Source organism: Mustela erminea, chromosome 6 (assembly GCF_009829155.1).
Source record: "Mustela erminea isolate mMusErm1 chromosome 6, mMusErm1.Pri, whole genome shotgun sequence".
Lineage (NCBI taxonomy): Eukaryota > Metazoa > Chordata > Mammalia > Carnivora > Mustelidae > Mustela > Mustela erminea.
The window spans coordinates 14268377-14294251 of NC_045619.1; the positions used below are offsets into that span (position 1 = coordinate 14268377).

The 25875-nt window shown below is 52.2% G+C and overlaps 1 protein-coding gene across 2 annotated transcripts in view; it reads left to right on the forward strand.

The window, feature by feature from the left end:
- The window catches only part of SYN3 (synapsin III), a 449385-nt gene extending 423884 nt beyond the window's left edge, over positions 1-25501 (forward strand). For both annotated transcript variants that reach the window (XM_032346464.1, XM_032346465.1), the window contains exons 9-14: positions 2766-2840; positions 7187-7289; positions 11710-11844; positions 12717-12804; positions 17591-17879; positions 20969-25501. In XM_032346464.1, the coding sequence (XP_032202355.1) occupies positions 2766-2840; positions 7187-7289; positions 11710-11844; positions 12717-12804; positions 17591-17879; positions 20969-21101 (823 nt within the window). In that variant the 3' untranslated portion in view covers positions 21102-25501. The remainder of the gene's footprint in view (positions 1-2765; positions 2841-7186; positions 7290-11709; positions 11845-12716; positions 12805-17590; positions 17880-20968) is intronic.
- The last annotated feature ends 374 nt before the right edge of the window (positions 25502-25875 follow it).

Here is a 25875-nt window from a genome sequence, read left to right on the forward strand (position 1 = left end):
CGGCCTTCCCAGATTGCTTATCTATAACTTCCCACTCTAACAGGGAAAATCCTGGCTCCTACCAGCCGCCATCCATTTACTTCAGTTCAGTCCCAGTCCAAGTACAGAACCATGAATGTGGAGCCCCGTGGAAAAGAGCTTTACCCACTCCAGGGCGGTGCTCAGGTACAGCTCCCCTCCACTCTCTTCCAAGATTACTTGGGTACACACCTTAGCACCCACGCCCACCCTCTTCAGCAAGGAGGTCGACATCATGCATTTGCAATATAGGTCGACTCTTCTGGCACAGTCTACATACTGTCCTACATTCTAGCAGCTGCATCACATTTCAGCCAAGTGAGTCTTTTTCCCCAGCCTGTGATGGGCTCTGCCATAAAGAGTCATGGTTAAGAGCATGGAGTTTCTCAGATACAAATTGGTGGTTTCTGCCACTCAGTAGAAATGGTAATAATGGTAATATCTGTCTCATTAGTTTCTATGAGACTGAATGTGCCAGTGTTCATGGAACCCTTAGACCCATGTCTCAGAGAGAGAACACACCCATCGAATAGCAACTCTCGCTATTACTGTTTTCTTGGCAGGAGAGCAATCTGGCTTGTGTTCCTGCTGCTTCTGGCATTGCGATGCCTTCTTTTCTTGTCTCCACTGACTGATAAATAATTGGACTAAGACATTTGTAGGACTATTTCTTTTAGTCCACATTATATATAAGGATGGAGATCATTCCCATTTTACCAATGGAAAAAATAAGGACTCACAGATGGTGTCCATAGTTATACAGCCAGAAAATGTTGGAGCCAAGATTCAACCTTGCATCTGTCTGACTCAAGTCAGTTCTTCCCTTCTCTTGGCGCCACGCAGATCCCACTATATCAATGTTACCACCCTTCCAGGCACATTCAGTGGTTACTTTCTGGGGGTCATGTTGATTGACTCTGGTTTCTCCTTTGCTTTTCCCAAGATCTTCACTACTCGGGTATGCTGCTAACCTTACTGTGCCTCTACTCCAGTCCACAATTCCAGGTAGTGAGCAGCCTTAGGATGGGTTACCAAGACAAACCTAGTACCCAGGACACAAAGTGGCCCAGTGAGTGTTTGCTGAATTGAATTGAATTGAGTTGGGCTGAACTGAAAGGACATAGCTCTTATCAATGTCACTGCACCCCTTGACAATTCTAGCCCTTGCTGGCCATCAGCAATTCTCAGCATCTTTTGTCTTCAGATATACCTTCTTTTCTGTTTTAGAAGGATATATTTGTGTGGCAATTCCTCCTCCCACTTTACCCTTTAATCTCAAGCACATGCCTTCCCTTGGCCATGAAACAAAAAGCTTTACCTGCACCACTCTGCTTATACTCATTCAGTCTTAGCTGAGTCCAAATATACCACCGGAGATCATTTGTCTTGATTTTCCCCAGTATACACAGTCCCTTACCCAGGAGTTATTTACTGGGTACCTTCTACATGCCAGGTCCCTCTGGACACTGGGGGGACAAGGGATGAGTCAGACACGTTGCCTGCCCTTGGAGAAGACTGGACACTAAAGCGGTCATTCCAAGTGAGATTAGCGAGACGAAACATTGGTTTAGAGGCATCTACTCTTGTTGGGGGAATGGGCTGTTGGGAAGTCACATCTCATATGAAATGCGAAGGATGGGCAGGCAAAGATGGAGACAAAGACTGGATCGGGCAAAGGGAAGTCTTGACCTAGGAAAAAGCCCTGGCATTGGAGCACCGCAAAGGAGGTTGGTGTTGCTGGAGCAGAAAAGACATAGGACCAGAAGGGGTGTTGAGGCCAGAAGGCCTTCCTTCCTTTCACCATGAAAAAGTGATCTCTTCTCTCCATGGATCATTTTTCCTACATTTTGGAGTCCTCAAGAAATTCCAGAATCACTAATGGCTCTACTGCCCTAGGTTTCCTTTTCAAAAATAAGAGGCCAAGGTTTGGAGGATTTCATCTGATGGCACAGACATTTTTAAATTTAATCTTTAGAAGCACGTGCACCTGAATGTTTATAGCAGCAATGTCCATAATAGCCAAATTATGGAAGGAGCCGGGATGTCCATTGACAGATGAATGCATAAGGAAGATGTGGTATATGTACACAATGGAATACTACTCAGCCATCAGAAAGGATGAATACCTACCATTTACATCGACATGGATGGGACTGGAGGGTATTATGCTGAGCAAAATAAGTCAATCAGAGAAAGACAATTATCATATGGTTTCACTCATATGTGGAATGTAAGAAACAGCACAGAGGACCACAGGGAAAGGGAGGGAAAATAGAATGGAAAGAAATCAGAGAGGGGAAACAAACCATGAGAGACTCCTAGCTCTAGGAAACAAACTGAGGGCTGCTGGAAGGGAGGTGGATGGGGGTATGGGTAACTGCTTGACAAGCATTAAGGAGGGCACATGATGTGATGAGAACTGGGTATTATATGCAACTGATGAATCATTGAATTCTACATCTGAAACTAATGTTGGCTAATTGAATTTAAATGAAAAAGTAATAATCTTTGGACTTCAAAGGTGGCCTAGAAAAAGATATATAAGATCCAACAAGTCAATATGACAATCAGCCTAAAGGAAAATAAAAACAGGCAAATAAAGCTGGGGGCAAGATGTGTTCCTACCAACACATGCCAGAATGTGAGCCAGATATTTGAATTGGAGCCTCCTAACAGCCAAAGCAAAGAAGAAAAGCAGAGCAGTGACAGAGGTCCTAATGCCCTTGGTGTTAATTTTTCTGATACAGGAGAACCTCCATCTCTGGAAACTGGAAGGCCAACACAGGCTCTGCCATGCTGGAGCAGGTGGCCATGACAGAGAGGTAAGAGACAGAGGAGGTGTAATAGGGCACAGCAGCAGCCCCAGCAGGAGGTGGGGGAGGGATACAAGAGACCCATAAGGAATGCCACCTCACTCTTTGACCAGGGCCTCACTACCCACAGAGCACTTTCCTAGACACGGCAGCCATTTATTGCACCACCCCCTACAGTGTAGATGGTATTATAATCCCACCTTACAGGTGGCAGAAGCAAATTCAGAGAGGGAAAGTGACTTGCCTGGGGTCACAGAACTGAGCAATGACAGAGCTGAGAGTAGATCCTTGATGTCTTAACTCCAGGTCCTGGGGTCTTTTCCAGCCCTGCACAGCTACTGCAGACAGAGCAGGGAGTTCTCCCCAGTCCCCTCTGTGCTCTGACAGGTACACAAAAACCATCCTTATTAGGGCACCAGGGCCCTGGAATGTCCATTCCTCTCTCAGATTTCTTTTTTCAGCTCAGTGTCAGGAGGAAGAGGTTATTTCCACTGAATCATGAATGTAATATGTGCACTTTGTCTGAAGGTCCCTTAGGTCTTTCTGTCTTTAAGCACTGCTGGGAACTCTCCTTACCTGAAAGAGGGCCAGTCACCTGCTTCCGGGGCCAGCAGCGCACACACGTTCTTTCCTGCGGGCCCCATGACCTCTGTGTGCAGGCATGCAATGAGAATGGATAGAGTGTGGGCTTTGGGGGCAGAAAGATCTGTTGAGTGAACATTCGTTGAGTGCCTACTGCATGCCATGTTGTGCCATGTACCAAAGGGGTCAAGATGAAAAGATCCAGCCCTTCCCTTCAGAGATTCTGTGTCCACTGCAGGTGTCAGAACACAAATCTCATTGGTCAGAGACAAGAGGGGGGTTGGTTGGCTTGTAGCAATGAAAATGCCAGAGGTACAGCTCTAGGTAAGAGCTTAGGGCTCATCCGCACACTCGAGTTCAGCTTTCTTCTGCGTCGGCTTCATTCCCGCCACTGTGTTCATCTGGTGGCTCACAGTAGCTCAGGTTTCCATCCTGACGCTGTCAAGCCCAGCAGGACAAAACTCTTTCCCAGCCACCTCAACCAAAGCCTGGAAGTGAGCCTTCTTTATGGATTGGCCTGCCCTGGGTCACATGACCATCCCTGAGCCAATCACTATGGCCCGGAAGTGGCACCTGCACAGCTGCCCGGTCCCACATCACGTCTCCACCCCTGGAGACTGCTGTGGGACCAGTCACTGGGCCGGCCATGACCGGGGCGGGGGGTGGGGGGGGGTGCTTTGACACCACGTGACATCAATATTGTGCAGACTAAAACTACAGAGGTCTACTCCGGGCTCCTCGGCCAACATAGCAGATGGAGTGTGGTATGTGGGGGTGAGAGTGGGCTGTGGGTGCTTGCAGAGGGCACGCAGGAAAGGGATACCCAACGCAGACTAGGGAGGGATGAGGTCAAGGAAGTCTTCCTGAAGGAAGCGGTGCCGCAGTCGCCTTGTAAAGAATGAGGAGGAGCTGGGAGGCTTTCCTTCATTTCCTTGTCCGTCATTTGTGGAGCATGAGCTGGGAGCCAGGTGTTGAGGGAAGCACCAGGGAAACGGTGGCAAACAAGACAGACACGTTGTCTCCCTTCCTGGAACTCATGGCTCACGGGCTCAAAGAAGCTGAAGGCGAGTGAAAGCGAGTGGTCCTGTCCCTTCCAGGCCGGGTTACCTGGAGCAAGTTAACTAATCTCTGTGCACTGCTGCAGCTGTTAATTGGAGGTGATCAGCCAGAGTGCCTGATCGGGAGAAGAAGGTTCAGGAGCTCACCCAGTAGCAGTCATCGCAGGGAGGGGCTGCCTTTCCTTCCCATCAGCCCCCAGGGGCAGCTGAGGCCCTCACTCTGGGGGCCCACCTATGCCCTCTGGCCTCGGGGCGGGGTGTGCTCATGGCCCAAATCATCTGGTTGGCGGCAGTCACTTCCTTCTCCCACTAAGCATCCACAGGACATCATGGTCTTTTTCCCCATGGCCTTTCCAGAATGTGAGCCCAGCCTTCTGAGATGCCTGATGAGATGCTCACAAATGGCCCCAACAGACCACCATATCCCCAGCTCTGCCCAGTTCCCGGCCATGTGGGCCTGCAAGAGCCTACATCAAGCCCGGGTCCACTTGGGCCTAGGACTCACTTTCCCTTCTGTAGATCATGGGCAGTACTACCAAAGGCTGGGTCAGAGCTCCCCAATCCCACCTCCATGGGGGAAATCTCTGGGGGCCCATCAACAGGCTCTGGCTCCTCTCTCCACCTGGCCTGTTTGCCGAGTAGCCTGACTCCTCAGCAAAACCAGCAATGTGGCTTGGTCGGTGCTGGTCCCACCCAGCTGGAGGGGAGCGTGGACCCATGGTCTCCAGTCTCTTCCACACTGCACCACCCATAAAGCCCCTTCCTTGGCCCAGGGAAGGGGGGGTCTGTGCCCCATGGGGTGCAACTGGTAGGTATTCTAGGAATTCATCGTTGGAAAACAGCCTCTTAGAAACCAGTTTTCTCTGGGTCTTGGTCCAGACTTCCATCTTTCATGGAGAAGAAACCTGATTTAGGAAGGTGTCTCAGGGCACAAGTCTCCTTAAACTGAAGGTGCCTCACCTGTCAGCCACTACAGCCAAATATGGGGACCCTGGTCAGAGAGCCCCGGGGCTCTTAGAGTTCTGAGGACCAAAGGTCATCCTCAATGGTGGCTGCCAAAGGAATCCAATGAGAAGCTTTAAAAGCATGGAGAGAGTGTTCTAACATAGGGCAGGGCCCCCAGAGCTAAATGTTTACTCTGCGTGTATTTGCTTGACTCTCCTGGTGATGCTGATGCACAATGAAAATAATACCTAGGCCTTCTCATTTCTCAGATAAGGAAACTGAGGCTTCAAGAAGAAGACGCTTACCCAAAATTATTGAGGAAATGACTAGCAAGCCTCCAGGTCACTGGTCTGCCCTGCTGAGAGAGAACAGGCTGCATTGTGTCCCGACTGGGAGGAAGGGTGTCTTGCTTGGATTGTGGAATCAGACAGAATCTAGGTTTGGAAGCCAGCATGTGACTGACTAAGCTCTCTGAGCCTCAGTGTCCCCTCAGAAAGATGGGTTCAACCTTCCTGACAGAGTTGTGGTGGGGGTTAGAGAATGGTCAGCCCGCACAGACAGCCTGCCTGGTACCTATCAGGAGGTGAAAAGGTGTGGGTTTTCATCCTTCCTTTTCTTTCTGTAATCTCACGTGCTCTTTGCTACAGCTGAATGAAAGAACTGAGCAAAGAGCCCGGAGATCTGTGTAATCCTGGCTCTATGACCATCCTGCTGTGTGACCTGGCCAAGCTGCTCTGCCTCTCTGCCTCTCTGGCCCTCAATCGGACTTGGCCATAAGGATGAGAGAGTTGGTTCTAAGAACCCTCCGGCCATGATCTCTCCTCATTCCAGGCTGTATGGCTCAGAGACACAAATAGATCTCAGAGCAGGCGTGCCCCATGTGACCCTGGAGAGCGAGGAGAAAAGCAAGAATATTGACACAAAGTCCCCTGTGACTTCCAAATCCAGCCACCACAAGGGAAGCCAAGTGTAGGCCCGGGAAGACTTCTCCAGATACAACCGTCCCCTTGTTGCAGGGTCAGAGTCCAGCACTGAGATCTTTCCCTGCAAAACAAACTGACCTTGCAGCCCTCGAGTGGCTGGAAAGGGAACAAAAGCACTGGGTCCAGAGGGCCAGGCCCCGGCCGGGAGAGCAGCCTGCCAGGCTCCCCTGCCTGCCCGCCCCAGGCTCAGGGCAGAATGCACCCTTTGTCCCCTGCCGGCTCTCATGGAGCACGGTCGCTGGGGCTCGGAGGGCGGCCTGGGAGGGATTTCTGAGCCCTTCAAGCAGCTTTCCCAAGGGAAAAAGATCGAGGGAGTGGCCGGGTGTCCAAGATGTCTCCGGGTGGGGACAAGCTCCCCACTACTACCGAGCCAGCCGGGTCCGGAGGGGACAGGGGCTGGGTCTTGAGACCTCTGCCACCTCTCATTCCTTCTCCCCCTCATCTTTCCTCTTTCTCTCTTGCTTCCTGGCTCCCTTTCTAGTCCCTCTCCTTTCTCTGTCTCTCTCTCTCTATCCATCTGCGTCTCTGCTTTGTTTGTACGCCCTTCTGTCCCTCCCGCTGCCTCTCCGTTTCCCTTCTGTCTTTCTTGCTGCATCTCTGTCTCTTGTTATTTTACCTGTCCGTCTCTGAACGCCTGCGCCCGTCTCTCTCTGTCCTGTGGCCTGTTTATCCATGCGTCCGTGTGTCTCTCTCTCTGTCTCTACCTGTCTCTCTCCCTCTGCTCCCCCTTCCTGCTCCCCCCCCCCCCCCGCCGCCGATGTTCACTGTCTGTCTATCCGTCCTGCAGGTACAGGCTGTGGGTGGACAGCTGCTCAGAAATGTTTGGCGGCCTGGACATCTGCGCCGTCAAGGCCGTCCACAGCAAGGATGGCAGAGATTACATCATTGAGGTGAGGACAGGCATGCCGGAGGGACAGAATCCACGTGCGGTGTCCAGCGTGGTCGGCTCTGTCCTTAGCCCTGGGGGTCTGGGCACATGCGGCTGACTCGCAGAGGCTTCTCACCCACCGGCCTCACACATCTCCCCATCCCCACTCTCCGCCGCATCTCAAGCCTCTGAGCTCCAGACACGACGTTTGATGACCCCTGGGCCTAAGGGAAGGGGGTGCGCAACAGGCCACGAGGCAGCAAGACTGTGGGCCATTGGGCCTCTGAAATTTCCTGCGTCCAAGTGTGTAAAGAGGGCACGTTTCCCTACCCACGCAGAAATTCCGTCCTCTGTCCCCTCGGCACACTGGTGCTTAGGGGCTCCCCAGGGCTAGGCATGGGTGTGGCTCTGGGGACAGAGCTGTGACCCAGACAGGCATGGCGCGTGCAGGCTGGTGAGGAAGGAGGATGACGAACAAGTCATGGAGGGCACTGAGCACGCGGGACAGAGCACTGCTGGGGTGTGAAAGGAAGCGAGGATGAAGGGGAAGAGAGACTCTCTCCACACCGCTCCTGCGGCCCATGCCACGCCCGGGCCCACTGCCGCCTGCGTCCTCCAGGAGGGTCACCTACCCGTGTGCCTCTAATCCCACACTCTCCTTCCCCTGCTGACTTCCTGTCTGTGCTTCCCCCAGCCCATCCCACAGTCCCCCTGTCTCCTCTAGGACTCCCCATGTCCTTTCCTGGTCCTACAGTCTCCCCTCCCCTCACAGCGCCCCTCTGTGCTTTTCCTAATCCCACCATCCCCCTCTCTCCTCCAGGACTGCCCCCCCACCATCCTTCCCCGCCCCACCGTCCTCCTCTGCACCCCGACCTCTCTCCCCTGCTCTACCCCCCCCCCCAGCACACACACACACACACACACACACACACACACACACACTGCTTTTCCCTGAAAATGCCCCTCTGGCCTCAGAGTTCTCCCCTCTCTCCCCAGCTGCACATCTCCGAGGCCACACCCCCATGACCCCTTGCAGGGGTCCCCTTCCATGGCCTTCTCAAACCGCAGGGGATGGGTGGTGCTGACACAAGGCCAGGACACGTGAGGGAGAGTCCTGCGGCCTCCCCCAGGCCCCGCCCCGGTTTGTGGGCGGCTAATGGCAAGCACATGGCTGGGCGACCACAGGAGCCAGCCCGTCCTGCAGGCCCGCGTGCCTGCACGGCTCCCTGGGACCCACAGCACGGCAGAGCCAGGTGATTCCATGGGCAGGAGCCCTGATGCTTTCTGCCAGCCACACCAGGAAGGGATCGGCACCCTCCCCGGGCAAGGGCCACCCTTGGATGGACACGGTCCCCCTGCCCTCCCCAGAGAGGCCAGAAAACTCCCAGGATGAGCTGTCCTGTATTTGCAGGTTCTGTCCTGCTCTGGAAAACAGCTCTCCTCTCGAGTCTGGGAACCACTTTGCCTCTGGCAGCCACCATAGCTGAAACCACCACCCCCCTCAGGAACCCCTTCTCGGAGGTGGTATCGGAGGGGCCAGGAGCACTACTGGCACGCATGCTTGCTTCTGAGCCAAAGCCAGGCTGCCTCCTGGAAGCACGAGTTCTGGCCCTCCTGAGCAAGCCCTGGGGGTTTTGGACCGGGTTGGACCAAGGGCGCTCTGCCTGAGGCGTTCCATCTCCTGAGACCCCTCGCGGCCCTCCTGCGTCGGCATCTCCTCACAGGGACCAGCAGACTCGAGCTCAGCTGTGGCACACACGGAGTTATCCGTCCTTCGCTACTGAGCCCCTGCACAGGGCACCAGGCTCCCAGCCGGCTGATGGGAATCCAGCAGTGGCTATGGCGGCAGGGATGCCTCCATCTAGAGCTTCCATCCAGAGAGGGGACAACAGTCATGGAGGAAGGGCTCCTTGACTCCCCTTCCCCTCCCGCCCATGAGTTTAGCATTCTCTCTGCCCTGAGAGCTCCTGCCTATTTGAGTTTTCTCAACATTTGTTCTGAGGAAACAAAAGACTGTACTCGTGGGCCCAGACGCCCTGCCTCCAGACATTCAGAGGGTCAGGGATGAAAGACCTCTTACATTTTTTTTTTTTAAGCAAAATTAGTGGGTTTGGACTTTAAAAAACAAGTAAACAACTTCTCAAAATGTTCCAGGGGGAAAAAAAGATGACTTTTCAAATTGTTTTTTCTCTCAGAAACATTGCAGAGTTGTTCCCCTTGCTTTTGGGTTTACAGTGGGGTTAAGATGTAAAGAGATGGGGAGCTTGCTACCAGGAAGATAAAAGGTATTTTTTCCCAGTCAGGTAAAAAAGACAGAAGAGATCCAAAAATATTGTTTTCTTCAGCCACCTCTGTGGTGAGAACATAAAAATTGTATGACATGTTTTGTGAAAATCCTCACAGTAGAATTCTCAGGGGAAACACCCTTGACCTTGTCCTCCATGGCCTGTCCAGGGAACGATGTTGCTCACTGGAAAAATGTTTCCTTGGGGAGACCAGAGTATCCACTTCCTTTGGCTTTGTCCACCATGGGGATTCCAAAATGCTCTGACCTCAGGTTTGTTGTGGTGGCTGTTTTCTACTGCAGGAAGTGTAGGAAACAGAAACCAGAACAGAAAAAGATGGGTAGGGTCAGGGGGAGGAAGGACAGGCCTGTGTCCATCCAGACAGATTCCACAGTTATAACTCAGTTCAGCCCACACAGACCAAGAGGATCTCCGTGTGCTGGGCACTGAGAGGACTCAGGACTCAGGCCCAACCCTCAAGGAGCTCAACTGAGGACAGTTCGAGGACTGTGCTAGAATCCACATTCACATCCTTGAACTGGCTTCTCAGCCTCCCGACCACATGGCTGCTTTAGACACACAGGCCCCTAAATGCCCCCCAAACCCCCCAGTTTACTTGAGGAAACATGGGCCCCCAGGGGAAATGACCTGCTCAAGATCACACAGCAAGTCTAGAGCAGAACACTGGCTTGGATTCCAGGTTCCCTTTCATGATTTTCACCACAGAGGGCTGTTGCAGTGCTCAGGGAGAAACAGAAGGACCCTGGCTTGCTAGTCATGTGTCCTGGAACTTACTACTTGTTTGACGCTCAGTTTCCTCATCATGATGATGAAGATGGTAACAGTACCTGCCTCCAGGAGCTATTCTGAGATTGGTCCGAGATCATCCACACTCAGTCTTCGAACAGTGCCTGGCACGTAATGAGTGCTCAATAAAACACAGCACGCACTGGTATCCTGATCACTATGAGCAGGACTTAGCGCAGGGACCTTCCATCTCTCCGGTCGTAGGAACTATTGAGGACCTGTCTGTTAGTCCTGACCCAGGGCCGGTCCCTGCCCTCAGGGACTCACAGTCCTGTTGGAGAGACCCAGGTAAGCAGGAGATGTCAGCACCGTGTGTTAGCTCTCCAAAGAGGAGTATAGGTGAGCAGCTGGTTAGAAGTCGCCCAGATAGAGAAGAAGGGCTTAGCTGCATGTTCCAGGAAGGATGAAAAGGAATTCAGTGAAGAGCGACCAGAGAGAATGGGCATAGATAAAGACCTGGTGGGAGGAGAGAACCTGGTGAGTTCAGAGCTTGGGAAAAGGGGAAACAAGGCTGTGCATTTGATGGCCGTGGGGTGGGTGAACAGGCCCGGATTCCCACAGTGGAGGAGGGGAGAGAATGCCTGCCTGGGCCTCACTGCCCTTCCAGACCGTCCACAGATGCCCGTGCCTGGGAAGAGCACCCGTGGTTGGCCTTGTGTGACTTTGGCCAAGTCGCTTCCCATCCCTAGGCCTCAGTTTCCCCATCTGCAAAAAGAGCGGATGAGCAAATGTAATATGTCAGGACCCCTTCCAACATAAGCACTTCGTCTCCTCAAGAAGCAGGCCATTTCCTGTGGAATGTGTTTCTCTCCAGGCACATGGTCTGCCAGAGCCCCTGAGAGCAGGCCTTTCCTCATCCCTCTTCTCTCCGAACACAGTGTCAGCTCTGGCCCAGGTCATTTTTGGTCATAAGTGAGCCCCCACCTTCACTGCTTCCAGCTTTGTGGAAAGCCTTGACCTTGGGCCAAAGTTTAGGAGGTGGGCCCGCAGCCTGGGCAGGAGCCAAGGTGGGAAAGGAGGGGGCAGAGACTGACTCCCCCAAAGAAAAGAGCAGAAAAGGTCAGCAAAGGCTTCCTGGCCCTTGGTCACATTTCTGTAGCCCAACAAATGTAGGCTGAATTGAACTAAATCCCGAGAGCTGATTCCACGGAACTGCGGGGATCTGGGTGTCTCCGTGGGAACCATTCCCGGCTGGAGGCGCTGGGTGAGGTGTTTGCCGGGAGAACATCACCATCTAGCGGTCGCTTCTGTCCCGAGCCCTGAGCCAGCCCTCCAGGGACACGCACTGCCCTCCGGGCTGCCCGGCTACTCTGGCATAGGGTTCCCTCAGGCCTCCTTTCTCTCCCACAGGTGATGGATAGCTCAATGCCCTTGATTGGGGAGCACGTGGAAGAGGACAGACAGCTGATGGCTGACCTCGTCATCTCCAAAATGAGCCAGCTCCTGATGCCAGGTGGCACAGTGCCCTCGCCCCTGAGGCCTTGGGTAAGGTTCTCAGGAGCATAGGAGACTTTGTACCTGTGAGAAATGCTGGGCTGTCTGGGACTGGGGAGTCCCTGGATCCAAAGGAGATAGTTCTAGAATGGAACCAGCCTGGAGAGAAAGGAGTGGGGTGTGGATGGAGGCTGGGCATGCGAGCTCGCACCCCAGCACCCGCAGGGGAGTTTCAGAGGCTCTGAGACCTTCCTCCTTCCACCGTCACAGGTAGAGAAACCTTGCCTTGACGGCACCTGCAGGCAGAGATTATTAATGTAAGAAGTCTGTTGTCCCTTCTGTGCCTTCCATCCGGGGCCTGAGCAGGGAGCGGCGGGTGCGTGTGGGTGTGTGTTGTTGTGTGCATGCACGCGTGGGTCTGTGTACACACATGCCCTTTGTGTGTTCCCAAGACAACAGTCAATAGAGATTACTGTGTCTTCTGTCTCTCCATCCCCCAACCTCAAAAGCTCCCACACAGCTCCCTTCCACGGTCCTCACCGAAGAATACCAGATCGTTCTCCAAAGAATCTGCTAGCTCTCCGCTTTCTGGAAAAGCAAGTCTCAAAACCTGCTACCCCCTTGCCCCCCACAAAAACAGATCTATGATGATAGCTGTCGGAATGGTGGTTATACTTGAGGAGGTTGCTGGCTGGGAAGGTGTGGGGGGCAGCCTTCTCCACTGGAATGTTCTGTCCGGATCCCGGTGGTGGCCACACAGATGTATGCACACGTAAAGGGTCATGATGGTGCACTCTTAAGAATCGTGTGCCTTACGGAAGTTTTACCTCAGTGATAACAGGATCTTTGTAAGCCCTGCCCTCCCACCCAGGAAGCAGAGGGCTGTGGCAATCGCAGCAGGCTTCTTTCTTCTCCTGCTCTAGGCTCCGCAGTCCAAACCAGCAAAATCCCCTGGGCCAGCCCACATGGGACCTCTACTTGGACAGCCCCAGCCACGGCCACCTACACAAGGTAAGAGCCACAACAAGTCACCAAGGGAGATTATACAAGGATGTTGAAACGCCCTCAGGGGTCCATGTATGATGGTCTCCAGAAGGCACTCTGGAAAAATCCATCTTAATACTGTGTCCACAGAATATGGGCACTCCCTCTGCGTGCGGGACGAACGAGCCTGTGATGTCTGTCACCCCCTTCAACTCAGACAGGAAGGACGGGGAGACAGGGGAATTTGCTGAGTACCTCGGCTGTGCTAGGCCCCCAGTGAGGGACTTTCTCATCTATCCCCCCCCCACCTTTTTTTTTCTCCTTTGTCTCCCAAGCACTCCCCAGTGAAAACATCAGTATCCTCTTTATCCCAGAGGTGGACGTGGAGGCTCTGCCCAAAGAAGCACAGTGAGAAAATGCAGGTTTATACATCTGGCTTTTCAGATCTTTGAGGAAGTGTCCGTTTCTTACCCACTGGTGGTGCCTGATTGTAGATTTACGAGCCAAGCAGCCAGAGTGGGAGAGAAAGAAACACGGAACATTATATATGACTTTGTTGATGGAAATTCTTCCTCAAAAACTCTGCCAGCATTACTGTGTAAATGCCACCACTTAGTAGAGAACGATCCGGTAGTGATGACAGGATGGAGCTGAGGCAATAAATAACTTTCTCACAGAATGTCACCGCCTGGGTGTTCCCCTGCACAGGCCTGGGGGGACACCCATGCCCCGCCGCCTCCCTCACAGACAGAACCTTCCAGGCACACTCACTGCTCCAGGGCCAGCTTAGAACCTATCAGAAAGAAAAAGCTTTACTCTCACATTGTGGCCTTTCCAGTCGCTTTGATTAAAGTAACATACTCATTGCTTCTTGGAAAAAAATCAGCCTTGGACATTAAATAGCTTCGCCTCCCACAGGTCTCAGATAAAGTGCCCCGTCCATGTTTCCTGTGTCTGTGTCTCTTCTCAGAAAAGCAGAAAGTAATTAAGAAAAGGGAAATTGCATAACTTCTATCACCATGCACTTGGATGTGGGGATTCTTCTTGAGGCAGATAGATGTGGTTTTGAATCCTCCTCCGCATCTCAGTACCCTTAAGCCTTAGGAAAGTCACGTCGTTTCTCTGAGCCTTCGTCTCCCCAGCGGTATAACCGCTGCCCTGGGGGGTTATGGCAAGTTGTCCATGGGCAGTGTAGCCGAAGCAGCTAGCAAGGTGTCGGGGGGGGGGGGGGGCGGGGGGTAGGGCCCAGCAGGTGTTAGGTTAGTTTACTAGGAATAACTAGCTATCTAACTCTCACCGTTAAACACTTACTATCAACAATGTGTGTCTTATTAACAATTAAACTATCCGTGTTGTTCTTAATGATCATTACTGTTAACCACCCTTAGAAGGAAAGTAGCCCCACTACCCTCCTGCCTAGCGGTAATTCCATCGTTATAAATGTTCAAAAATAATTTATTCATCCCCCTGCCAGGCTCCTGGCTGTGCCTCCGCCCTGCCCTCTTCTTCCCCTCTCTGCCCCAGGACTTACTTTTTAAAACACATTTGAACAGAGCACTTTTAAAACAGAGGGCTACTGTATTCTGGTTTCCTCTCCCGCCCAGAGTACAGACATGCTTGATAAAGAGATATTATTTTAAGGGACATGGGGCTAAACACACTTTTAGTGAGTTGAAAAACAATCAATTGAAAACCAATTAAGATAATTAAAGCAAATGCTCATTGAATTAACATTCAGATTAAAAATAACAAGGCTAATTAAAAAACAATGCGTTCACTGAGTTCCCAAAATAACAGGATCACATTATTAACTTGTTTGTTTGAACTCATCGTAAAAAGTGAAGTTTTCTTTTAAAGAACCTCATAATTTTTTAGCACCAGTCCTGAGCTTGGGCAAATACTTTCTATATATAAGTTAACGGGTTTTTGTATGTGCTGAAATTAAAAATACTAAATTGTTTGCTTTGCCAAGATGCTGAAAGAAATGAGTGTCTCTTGAGGAAGCCCAGGTGTCTAAGTGGGATTCGACAAATAGTTAATAAATAAATGAATGAATGAGGATTCAGGTTTTTCCAAGATATTATTGGCCTTGGGATGGGGGTGAGGACGGGACAACTTGAGATAAAAGTAGAAAACAGAGGTTTCCTTTGACCAGAAGTAGGTTTAAAACACACGAGAGTAAGCCAGCATTTAGAAATCAGGAACTCTGGCACAAATCTCTGGATTTCAGGTTCTCTGGATAGAGCAGAAGCTCTGGAAGCCAGGGGCCTGGGTTCCTCCTCAGCCAGTGTCCCCACCGTGGATCCCACGGGCTCCCTGGGACAGCAGGACTCCCCGTTTGCCTCGGGCCCCTGCTCCTCCCTATTGTCACCTTCACGGCCACGTCTGTAGTGTCAATCTTATCTCCTTTAGCTTGCCTCTTCCGACCTAGGTTTGTATCTCAAGGGGAAAATGTTTTTAAAAATTTAAAGTAGCAGTCTGCTCGGGCTGCCCTGAGGTTTTTGGATACTTGCCTGCTTCATTTATTGAGCTGTTTGGGTTTGAGATTTCTGGGCCCTCCGAGCCCCTGGGACAGATAGTGACGAAGGTGGGTGCACAGCAAATCAAGGCCATGTGCCGCCAGTTGCTTCTTCTTTGCTGCCGTTCAGTCCAGTGGCGGAGGTGCTGCCCGGGCTCCCAAGAACGACCGTAGGCGGGGGTGGGGCAGGGGTGGGGGCTGTGGAGTGGCTGCTCTGAGGGCCTCATTTTATAGACGAGGGCCCAGAAATCCAGAGAAAAGGGACTTACTCATGGCCCCATAGCAAGTTAAAGCCACAATGGAGTTAAGCCCCCAGGCTCCTGGTGCCACGAGTGTGGTGCAGCAGCCACCAGACATGCAGGGCGTGCCATCTGCAAAGGTGCCGGCTGGGATGACATGGCCTGAGTTGAGGGGGTGGGGGGTGGGGAGTGGGGAGGGGGGCAGCTCCTCCTGCACCTGGCTCAGAGCGTCCACCCCTGGAGGATAGCACCTTTTCTTCATTTGCACAAAGATGTGAGGACTGAGGGCAGCCCTGCATAGCATATTGTGGGGTTTGGGGGTTTTTTGTTATTGTTGTTTTTAAGGAAAAAAAGGAAACAGGGCTTTGGGGTCAAAGAGAGCTAAGCTTGAATCTTGGCTCTCTGAATACAAGTGACAGCTTGAGCAAGTCACAGTATATCTGGGGCTCAGCCTCTTTGAAAAATGGGGACCATGCCTGCTGCCCGGCTGCCCAGCCCTAGGTTCGGGGTATACTGTGTTCAGTAAGACCTGGGGAAGGCAGATGAGCGGAAGTCGCATTATGAAAGGGCCCCAGAGACAGGAACCAATCCCTTTGAACTCCCAGTCTCTTCCCCTGTCTGAAGTTATCTCAACAAAGCCAGACGAGGACAACCATGGTGCTGCCCCCTCTCCCAGGAGCAGGGTATCGTCTGCTTGGGCAAGATGCAATTCACAGTCAGGATCCCCGATACTCTCAGGCTTCCAGAGTGAGGAGAGAGCACCTTGCATGCCTGGGGCCTTGGAGTTCCACTTGAAGTCATTTCTGGGTGGCTAAAATGTCCCCAAGCTTACGGTGCCCCTTTGCTTGTCCGTGAAGGCTCTGTGCAGCGAGAGGGAGAAGCCAAGACCCCATGAGCTTCCTGCGGCTACCCCTACTAGCTGGGAGACCCTGGGCACGCTCAGTGTGCATTTCTCCTTGAGAAGGATGGCGTCTTCCCTACCAGCCCCTCCCTAGATCAAATGATATACATGTCTTTGAAAGTTCTTAAAAAAGCTTAAAGAGCTATTGGAAAGTAAGGGATAATCCATTGTCTCAAAAACAATACATCTTCAGTGTGGAAAACATCAGTGAGCAATAGGAAGAGAATTAACCCCACCGCTTTCATAATCATTGAGCCATGCCTCTTACTCAAAGCGTGGAGAGCAGAAGGATCACCTGGGAGCTTGTCGGAGACGCAGAACCCCAGAGCCCGCCGGTAGCGGTCTGCGTGGGCCTCCGTAACAAAATGCCATAGACGGAGTGGCTTCAACAAAAGACATTTATCCTCTCTCCATTCTGGAGGCTGAAGTCCAAGGTCAAGGTGCCAACGGGGCTGAAAGTTCTCTCCATGGCTTGTGCACAGCACCTTCTTACTGTGCCTTCACATGGCCTTTCCACGTGTGGCCCTCCACCTGTGTGTGTGTGTGTCTCTCTCTTCTAAGGATGCCAGTCCTATTGGATTAGGGCCCCACCCTTATGACATCATTTAACAATAATTTGTTCTTTTAAAGCCCTATCTCCAAATACACTCACCTTGAGGGTGAGGACTTCAAAGTATGAATGGTGGGGGGGTGAGGCACAGTTCAGTCCACAACACTCTCCCTCCCGTACCTACTGTATCAGAATCTTCATTTTGACAAGATCCCCCAGTGATTCCTGTGCACATTAAAATTAGAGACACGCTGGTTCCAGGGGACAACTTTCCAGTCTCATATGTTTTATGGAGCTATATCCATACATGTGCGCTAAAAATGGAATAAGTCTGTACCTGCTATTTTGTAAGCTGCCTTTTTGTTCCGCGATATATATTCAGCACATATTATCAACAATGTTCTGTCATTTACTATGATTCTGCCATAATATATAATGGCCACAGCATATTCCATTATATAGCTGTATCTTAATGTCGATCAGTTGTGCAATTGGGCATTTATATTGTTTTCAGCTTTTCACTGTTATAAAAAACTATAATGGACCTCCTTGAAGCAACAAGGTTTATCTTAAAAACTTGACCATCATCATCTTTCCCCCTGTAGGGGGCCCTCGCCAAACTCCGACCCAGGCGCCCGTGCGATCCGGAAGCCCGTCCCAGCAGCGGCTCTCCCCGCAAGGCCAGCAGCCCCTGAGCCCACAGTCCGGATCTCCGCAGCAGAGATCACCAGGCTCTCCGCAGCTGTCCCGGGCATCCAGTGGCACGTCTCCAAACCAGGCCTCCAAGCCAGGCGCCCCCCTCACCTCCCAGGCCCGGCCCCCCGTTCAAGGCCGAAGCGTCTCCCAACAGGGTGAAGAGTCCAAGAAGCCAGCACCACCTCATCCTCATCTCAAGTAAGTGCTCTGGGATTGGGTAGGGTGGAGCTGGGCTGGGGGCAGAGCTGGGCTGACTCAGGACCGGGACTCGAAGGCAGAGGGCCTCACCCAGATTTTAAATGGTCCGAAGCCTAGAAGATGGAACTTGGATGGCCGGCGGGGCTCAGGAGGTCAGAGTACAACATAGCTCCCACTGCCGTCCTCCAGATACACACACACACACACACACACACACACACAGTTATCTCTTGCTGCATAACAAACCTCCCTGAAAGAGTAGCTTAAGAAAACAGCCACTTTCTGTATTCGTAGTTTTTTGGTTCAGCGGTCTATGCTGAGTTTGACTCAGCTGGGAGGTTCTTCTCCTCGTCTCTCCTACAGAGTTGCCAGATAAAATACAGGATGCCCAGTTAGAGTTGCATTTCAGACAAGTGATGAATAATTTTGAGTATAAGTATATTCTCAAAATTGAATGGGCTATACTTATACTTTAAAAAGTATGTTCTTCATCTGAAATTCAGATTTAACTGGGTATCCTGTGTTTTTATTTACTAAATCTAGCAACCCTACTCTCCTGGGATCATTCATATGGCTGTGGTTATCTGGCATCTTCACTGGGGCTGTATGGTCCAAGAGGGCTTTACACACACATCTGCTGTCAGCTGGGCCTCTCTCTCTTTCATGGGCCACAACCTCCAGAAGACTGGGTCCCCCCTCCTCACATGGTAGAATTCCATCCCCACAGAGCACAAGTAGAAGCTTCAAGGCCTCTTGAGGCCCAGCTTTGAATGCACACAAGGTCATTTCATCCCACTACATGCTTTCGGTCAAAGCAACTCACATGGCCAAAGAGACCCTTGGTAGGATGGCCTGCCAAGCCACGCTGGGAAAGGCTAGACCCCAGGCATGGGGGGAACTGTCATGCCATGTTTGTAAACAACACATCATGACACACATACGTGTCCCCTTTCCTCTCAAGCCTCTCCCTCAGTTTGAGGTCAGAGAGGTCCCAGATGTGTTTTTCTTGGGAAAGCCCCTCCCTTCCTTCAGTGCCAAGCACTGATGTCGATAAGCATAGCCTCACTCCCAGCAGCCCTTGCTTACTTACCACATGCCAAGTACTTCACCTAATTGGGGTTATTCGTCAATTCTCACAGCTTAGTAGTTAGTAACTGTTATTATCCACATTTTATGTATGAGGAGGAGATTAATAACTTGCGAGAGTTCCCACTGTTGGTGAGCGGAGGAGCCAGGATTGAGCACAGGGCCAGTCCACGGATCGGGCTAACCGTAATGTGTTTGATGAGTCATCCATTCACGTGGCCCAGAGATCTAAAAGATATCAACAATAGCAAAGGTACACAATGAAACATCTTCCTCCCACCTCATTCCCATCCAGAACCTTCTGCCCCCTGCTCCCCAGAGGTGACCGCTCTTGTTAGCTCCCTGGGCGCCCCTCCCGTGTTTCCTCACACACACACAAAAATACATGTTGGTTCCCAGCCCCACTTTTTCCAAATGGTAGTGCTTCCTATCCACCCCAGCCTCCTTGCTTTTCACGTTTAACAATAAACCCTAAAGTTCATCCATCAGTTCACTGAAAATGCTTCCTTTTCACAGCTGTGTCGTACGTATTCCTCTGTAGAGCTGAATTACAGTCTAACCCTTCCACCGCAAACAGAAATTTGGTTTGCTCTTGCGGAGGCTACAGGGACTAACCTTGCATATGCACTGCTTCTCACATATGCAGGATCAGCCGTACAGAAGATGCCAGCGAGGCTGTTGCTGGATCCAAGGAGAAAGGCATTCTGAACTTGATAGGTATTAGCAAGAGGTACCTTGGGAATTATGGCCCGTGGTTGAAAGCTCAGACTCCAGAATCAGACCACCTAGTTTCGAATGCCAGCTCTCCCCCTGCGAAAGCTGTGTGACCTCAGAAACATGGCTCAACCCCTCTGTGCTTCTACTTCCTCACACGCACGATGGAGACAATAGTACTTACCCCACAGGGTTATTACGAAGATTAAAATGGGTTTATACACAGTTAGTGCTTAGAATGCATCTGGCAATTAATAGATGTATCTAAGACAGCCTTTCTCTACTCAGCCCATCCCAGGACAGGCGGGGGCTTTGGAATTGGGGATAGTAAGTACCAACCCTATAGCAATCCAGCTAAAAACACTGAAACTCCTGATTAACTGCTTATTTGTTCCAGTTCAAGTCGGCAAGTATTTTCCAGATCCCCAGTCTGCACCTAGTTCTGGACAAGGCCCTTGCGGGATAAGCAAGGGGTACAGGATGGTCCCCATTTAGGAGAGGATTGGGGTTTTATGGTGATGACAAGACTGTGCGGAACTTCCTTGCACTTTGGCCTTTTTACAGCAGCTCTTCTGTGTGTCACCCCCACCAGAGGGTGGGCCTCCTGAGAGCAAGGCCCCAGTTACATCCATCTCCACGGCCCCATCAGCAAGACTTAGGCTGGCACCAAGGCTCAAACAGGGGCACCCTGAGAATCCCGAGGCGGGCGGAAATCAGTAGTAGAGGCTTCAGGGCAACGGTGGGAATTGAAGGCCCGAGTGGGAGAGAAGCTGCCTGGGGTGAGCTCGACTGGCTCTCCTTACATCCATATCCTTTTCATCGAAGGAGGCCCTGAGCTGCAGGTCACTTGGCGAGGCTGAGGGGGCAGATGGCAGAGCGGGGTCCAGGACACGGGCTCCTGATTCCCCAACTAGTGTGAGGAAGGACAGGAGGAGCCACCACAGCCTGATGCCGATCCAGAAAATTCACAGTTGGCCACACGGGTCTGTGCACGGAGGTGCCGGCTGGGAACACCTGCCCTCTGAGCAGCCTGGCTTAGAGGGCAGAACATCAGCCTTGGGCGCTCCCCGGTTACCTGGTGTGAGCCCCGATTTCTGCACCAATCACCACTGTACAGGTGAAAGGCTGTGTGTCATGCATTTAGCATCATGTAAGCATTGGGATGCCTCGTTTCTGGTCATCGCATCCTTGTGATGACTGGGTTCACCCAGCCGGCTTCCAGGCAAGCCGCAGCGACTGGTGTCCCAGGCCTGGTCGCCCCCCAATCCCCCCTCACCTTTCTGTTTCAGCAAATCCCAGTCCCTGACGAACAGCCTCAGCACATCTGATGCTTCCCAGCGCGGGACCCCAAGTGAAGACGAGGCCAAGGCCGAAACCATCCGCAACCTGAGGAAGTCCTTTGCCAGCCTGTTCTCGGACTAAGCCAGCCGGGGCTGGGACAGGGGAGTGCTCCGTTCCGCTCGCCCTTCTCCTGTCTCACCTTCCTTCTCAGCCTTGGTTCCCGATGGGAACAGAATGGAGGGCCTGAGAATATACTCTCTAAATGCCTTTGACCCAGGAACCGAGTATGTATACGTGTCCCCCCCCACCCCTTTACCATGACATTCCAGCGTCAGCCAACTCAGTGGTGGGCCTTTGAGAGCCTCCAGGTTCCTCAGATCAGGCCCTAAAGGCATCACATCACCCTGCCCGCCCACATGCTTGCTCCCCTGCCTTAGATAACCAAGTGAAATGTCTGTGTGTGGCTAGTTTTCACATTTCTTGTTAGTGTTTTGCTTGCCTTCCGGCAAAGGCCCCCTCTAGGCCTGGCCTGCCTTCCATCAGGTGCAGGCACTGGGACCTCAGTGACATTGGAGGCAATAATCCTCTGACAGTGCTTTGCAAACAGAAGGAGAAAAGCCCAGCCGGGGTACCTACCTACCCATGCTAACTCCATCCAGGCTCAAGATCACCCCTCAGACCAGCCAGGCTGAACCCCATCCCACGTGGCCACCGGTGGGATCTAGAGAACCGTGGAAAGGAATCAGATCCTGTGTGACAAGTGGGGCCTTCCGGAACACAACGGAAATGGAGGGGAAGTCTTGAAGAGCTGCTCACGCCCAGATTGGACAGCCAAGAGCAGACCACAGGTTCTTCGATGAATCATCTCTAGTTCCAAGAGGAGGAAAATGCCTTCCACTTCCCAAGGTGGGAGTCAGCTTGGGGCTCCTCCAGCCATTCTGTGTTACACCACGAGTAACTCTGAATTCCCTCCAGGAACGCTGTCCCCTCCTCCAAGATAGAGGACGAGCCAGAGAGAGTCCGCGGATCAATGGCTCAGGCTGAGAAAGGGCTGTGACAGCAACTTCGAGGCTGGCATGTCAGGGACTGTTGTCAGCAAGGCACGGTAGGTTACTCAGTTATAAAAGAGTCCCATGCTCAAATATGTTTAGGAAACACTGTTTCTATTTCTTGCTTTGAAGTTGGTAGTACCCATTACATGTCAAAGGCCCTCCGGCCTCCTGCAGTAAAGAAATGAGCTTTCACCTTGCTTAACCCAAACTTATCTGACAATACCAGTTCCCTGCAGAGCTGGCAGAGGTCCCGACTCCTTTCCCAAAGCTCTGTCCCTACATCAGACTGCCTCCCGTGATCAGACGGGGTGCAGGGCTGCCCCCAGTTCCCACGTACCCGGTGCTATAAACATTGCAGGTGCCAGAACCAGCCTCCTGGGCTTGAAAAGAGCCCAGGACGTTAGAACATAGCCACCGCTCTCCCCTTACAGCCTACCTTGCGACTTGAGACACGTCTTCCCCTCCCTGTTGACAGAAAGAGAGAGGGAGGTGACACTGAACTTGTCCTTGGCCTGGAGCTACATTCTAGAGGAGAGGAAGCTTGCAGGACAGGGTGTACCACCACCACCAAGCCCACGTGATTGGAAGATCAGGAACACAGAAACCACCCGAGGCAATCATCACTCACATGCACGGGAGATTCAGATCTGAAAAAGTCAACCTCACTTGATTCTCACTTAGTAATTAATCAAATGCAACCCAAAACACACAACAGAGGGGTCATAGGCCCGACAAAGTTTCTTGAAGTGTGGGCGCAGCTAGCTTCATTTCAGACCAAAGGAGTCCGGATTTCTGGTCGTAAGGCCCAGACCCTGTGCTGGTCAGTCTCCCCGCGTAGTTCACGTGCACATGGAAGCGCATACTGAGGTCAGCCCAGCAGCCCCTGCTGAGCGGCGTGGGAAGGCCACGCGGTGAGAGCAGCACTGGTAGGGATGCTGTACACCCAGGGATCCAGATTGGACAGCCAGATTGGACAACCCAATGCTGTACACCCAGGGACCCAGCCCTCAGCCCTTGGTGAGCAGAACCCGTGGTTCCATGAACAGGATTGCCTGGCTGAAATGTTCCCATTTCCCTATAATCTGTCCCCTCCCTAAAAACATCTCCACTTTCAAGCTCGAGCTCCCAGATACTCCAGCTACAGTATCGCACACTTTTCTCATCCGGCCAGGCATCCCAATTTCTAGAACCGTGCACACATGATCCGTGACAATAACACCACAGCCAGCACATCGGAAGCAATCTTCCACTGGAAAATTTGAGCATTGAGACCAAGTGTGGTCTTGGCAAGAGCGCGGAGCCCCAAAACGGGCTGTTTGCTCACATAGGCTGGCACGTGCCCCTTCCAAAATTTCACCTTTCATAGCTGTGACATTTTGGAATGGGAAAGGACAAAAGGAAGTGAGGAAGGGCGTCACTCTGTGGAGGTTCTGAAAGGTTGTATGTGGTTTTGCTTTCGACCCAAGGGAAGCCTAGCATTGTCCCTCCAGGTTGACTTAGTGAGGCTGAAACTTGAGGAAGAGCCCTTTGGTTTGTGCTAAAGTGACGCACAAAAGGGTTTGAAGGAGGTAGCCTCAGGGGACACTGTCACCAGCACGAGAGAATACCGTGGTCTTCCTCCTGTGGCCTTGGTGAGATGGTTCTGTGGCTTAGGTGTAAAGTTGGCTTTCCAGGGACACTGAGTATACACACCGTCTCTCTTCCATTACCCCCCGGGGTTCTCCTCACCATCACTGCTCTCCCTCCGAACGGTCATGCCTGCGGAGGAGGCAGGGAGGACGGGCCCTCACTCTCACGGCCGCAAACACCGTAGCAAGGCCCGGGGGGCCGCCTCCTGACATTCCCTTGGAGTCTGCGGTGGAAGGAGCCCTGGGGAAATCAAGCTGGCGAAGGCAGCCTGAGGAGCAGCTACGGGAGTCAAGCACGCGGCACACTGCTTGGCGCACAGGTATCCAGGACATGTTTTAGGTACTAGTAAAATGTACACAAAGTGTGAAGATTGGAGAAAATGGCTGTCTTCAGAAGAGCCTCCATGCGAGGAAGTCACTTGCCCAGGAAAAGAATCAGAGTCTGAAAAGGAATGGGGGCAGAATCAGGAGGCCAGGAGGCCGCCCCTATGGGGCACGTGGCCAGGGGGGCAGGGGCGGCCACAGGGGTACTAGGGCCAGGAGCCGGCAGGCAGCCGACTGTGCATCGGCACAGTCAGAAGAGGCCGTGGCGAGTGGACCAGGACAATACGATGGCTCATACAGCAGAGACCAAGACTGAGGCCCCGTGCAGACCACGCATCACACCAGAGTCCAGCAAAGCCTCGCAGACAGCCGCCCCCCACCTTTCACAGGCATACTGGGTCCCTTTGGAGCCCGCCCCTCCCAGCACCAGGGAGCAGACAGCTCATGCTTCACTCGGCGTCATGGGACAGGTCAGGGGCTCATTCTGCTTTACGTGTTTAGCACGGGTGAGAGGACACGGGTCAGAGTCAGAGCTGAAGCCGGTTAAGTCAGGCAGGCGGAGGCAGCAGTCGTGGAATCAGCTGGAGGACTAGCTCAGAGCCTAAGTGCACTTTCCTTGTATCATGCGCTTTCTTCATGCTGGAGAGCACACCAGCTGGTTACTAACCCTACTGACAAGTCAGAAGCTGTCCCCGACTCCCATGCAGTCAGTGATAAAATTCCGAGGTTCAGTCTAAATTGGACTCTAAGAGAAAGCATTTGGGGTTTGGTTGGAGATGAATTGGAAGTTTGGGCAACAAGCAAGTCAGATCGGTCCATTAACCAAACAGAATGCACAAAGGGCGCAGAGGCTCCCTTGTGTGTCCACACAAAATAGATGACAAAATAGACAAAATGGATGAGATCAGGACTCTTAGATGCTGGGCTGAGAGCTCTCTCGACCGGCCAGCCGAGAGGAAGAGGAGAATGGCCAGGACGTGATTTCTGAAATCAGGGCAGCATTCCTTTAAGGGAAAACCAATCAAAAATGCAATGTTCCTTGTACAATGCACGTGTGTGAATCCTTTAAATTCCCCCCTTGCCTTCCATGGTTTGTGTTCCGATTACTCGGTCTTCCCACTTGTGGTTCCCATTTCCAAACTCTCACCGTGTCGGCATCTGCTACCTGCGGTCTTCCGCTGCATCTCGGGCAGAAGCAAGTTAGCGCTTGGCAGCCACCACCTGGGGAAGGAGAACGGGAAGGCCTGGCGCCTGCCCCGAGCCCAGGGAGCAAAGGGTGGAGGGTCGGGCTCCGTCAAAGTAAGAATTACTGAGATCTGAGGCTAAGCAGTGATCTCAGAACCTGGAGTGCCAAGAGTGAGAGGACAAAATTAACCATTTTTACAGAGGGAATCACAAAACCTTCCATCGGAGGGAGAGGATACCTCCCATGATTTGCTGTCCAGCCATGCCAAACCGAATCTTCCATTTATAAAGAGAAGGGGAGGGGGCGCTCCTGGGTGGCTCAGTCAGTTAAGTGTCTGCCTTTGGCTCAGGTCATGATCCTGGAGTCCTGGGATCGAGTCCCATGTTGGGCTCCCTGCTCAGCGGACAGCCTGCTTCTCCCTCCCCTCTGTCCCTCCCCCTGCCTGTGCTCTCTCTCTCAAATTGATACTTAAAAAAGAATAAAACTAAGTTTAAAAGAGAGAGAGAGAAGCAGGAGAGAGAGAGAAAGAGAGAGAGAGAGAGCGCTCCTGTTAGTAAAATTAACTGTAGGAGGAAAATACGGGGCCACAGAAAGTCGTTAAGGCTCCAAGCCACCGAAGATCCGTCTTACCGCAACGCTTCCCGTGGCGCTCGATGCTTTCCCGCCTCCAGCCCAGTAGGATCGAAGTGATGTCAGGTCACACAGCGCACATGCCGCCGCCAGAC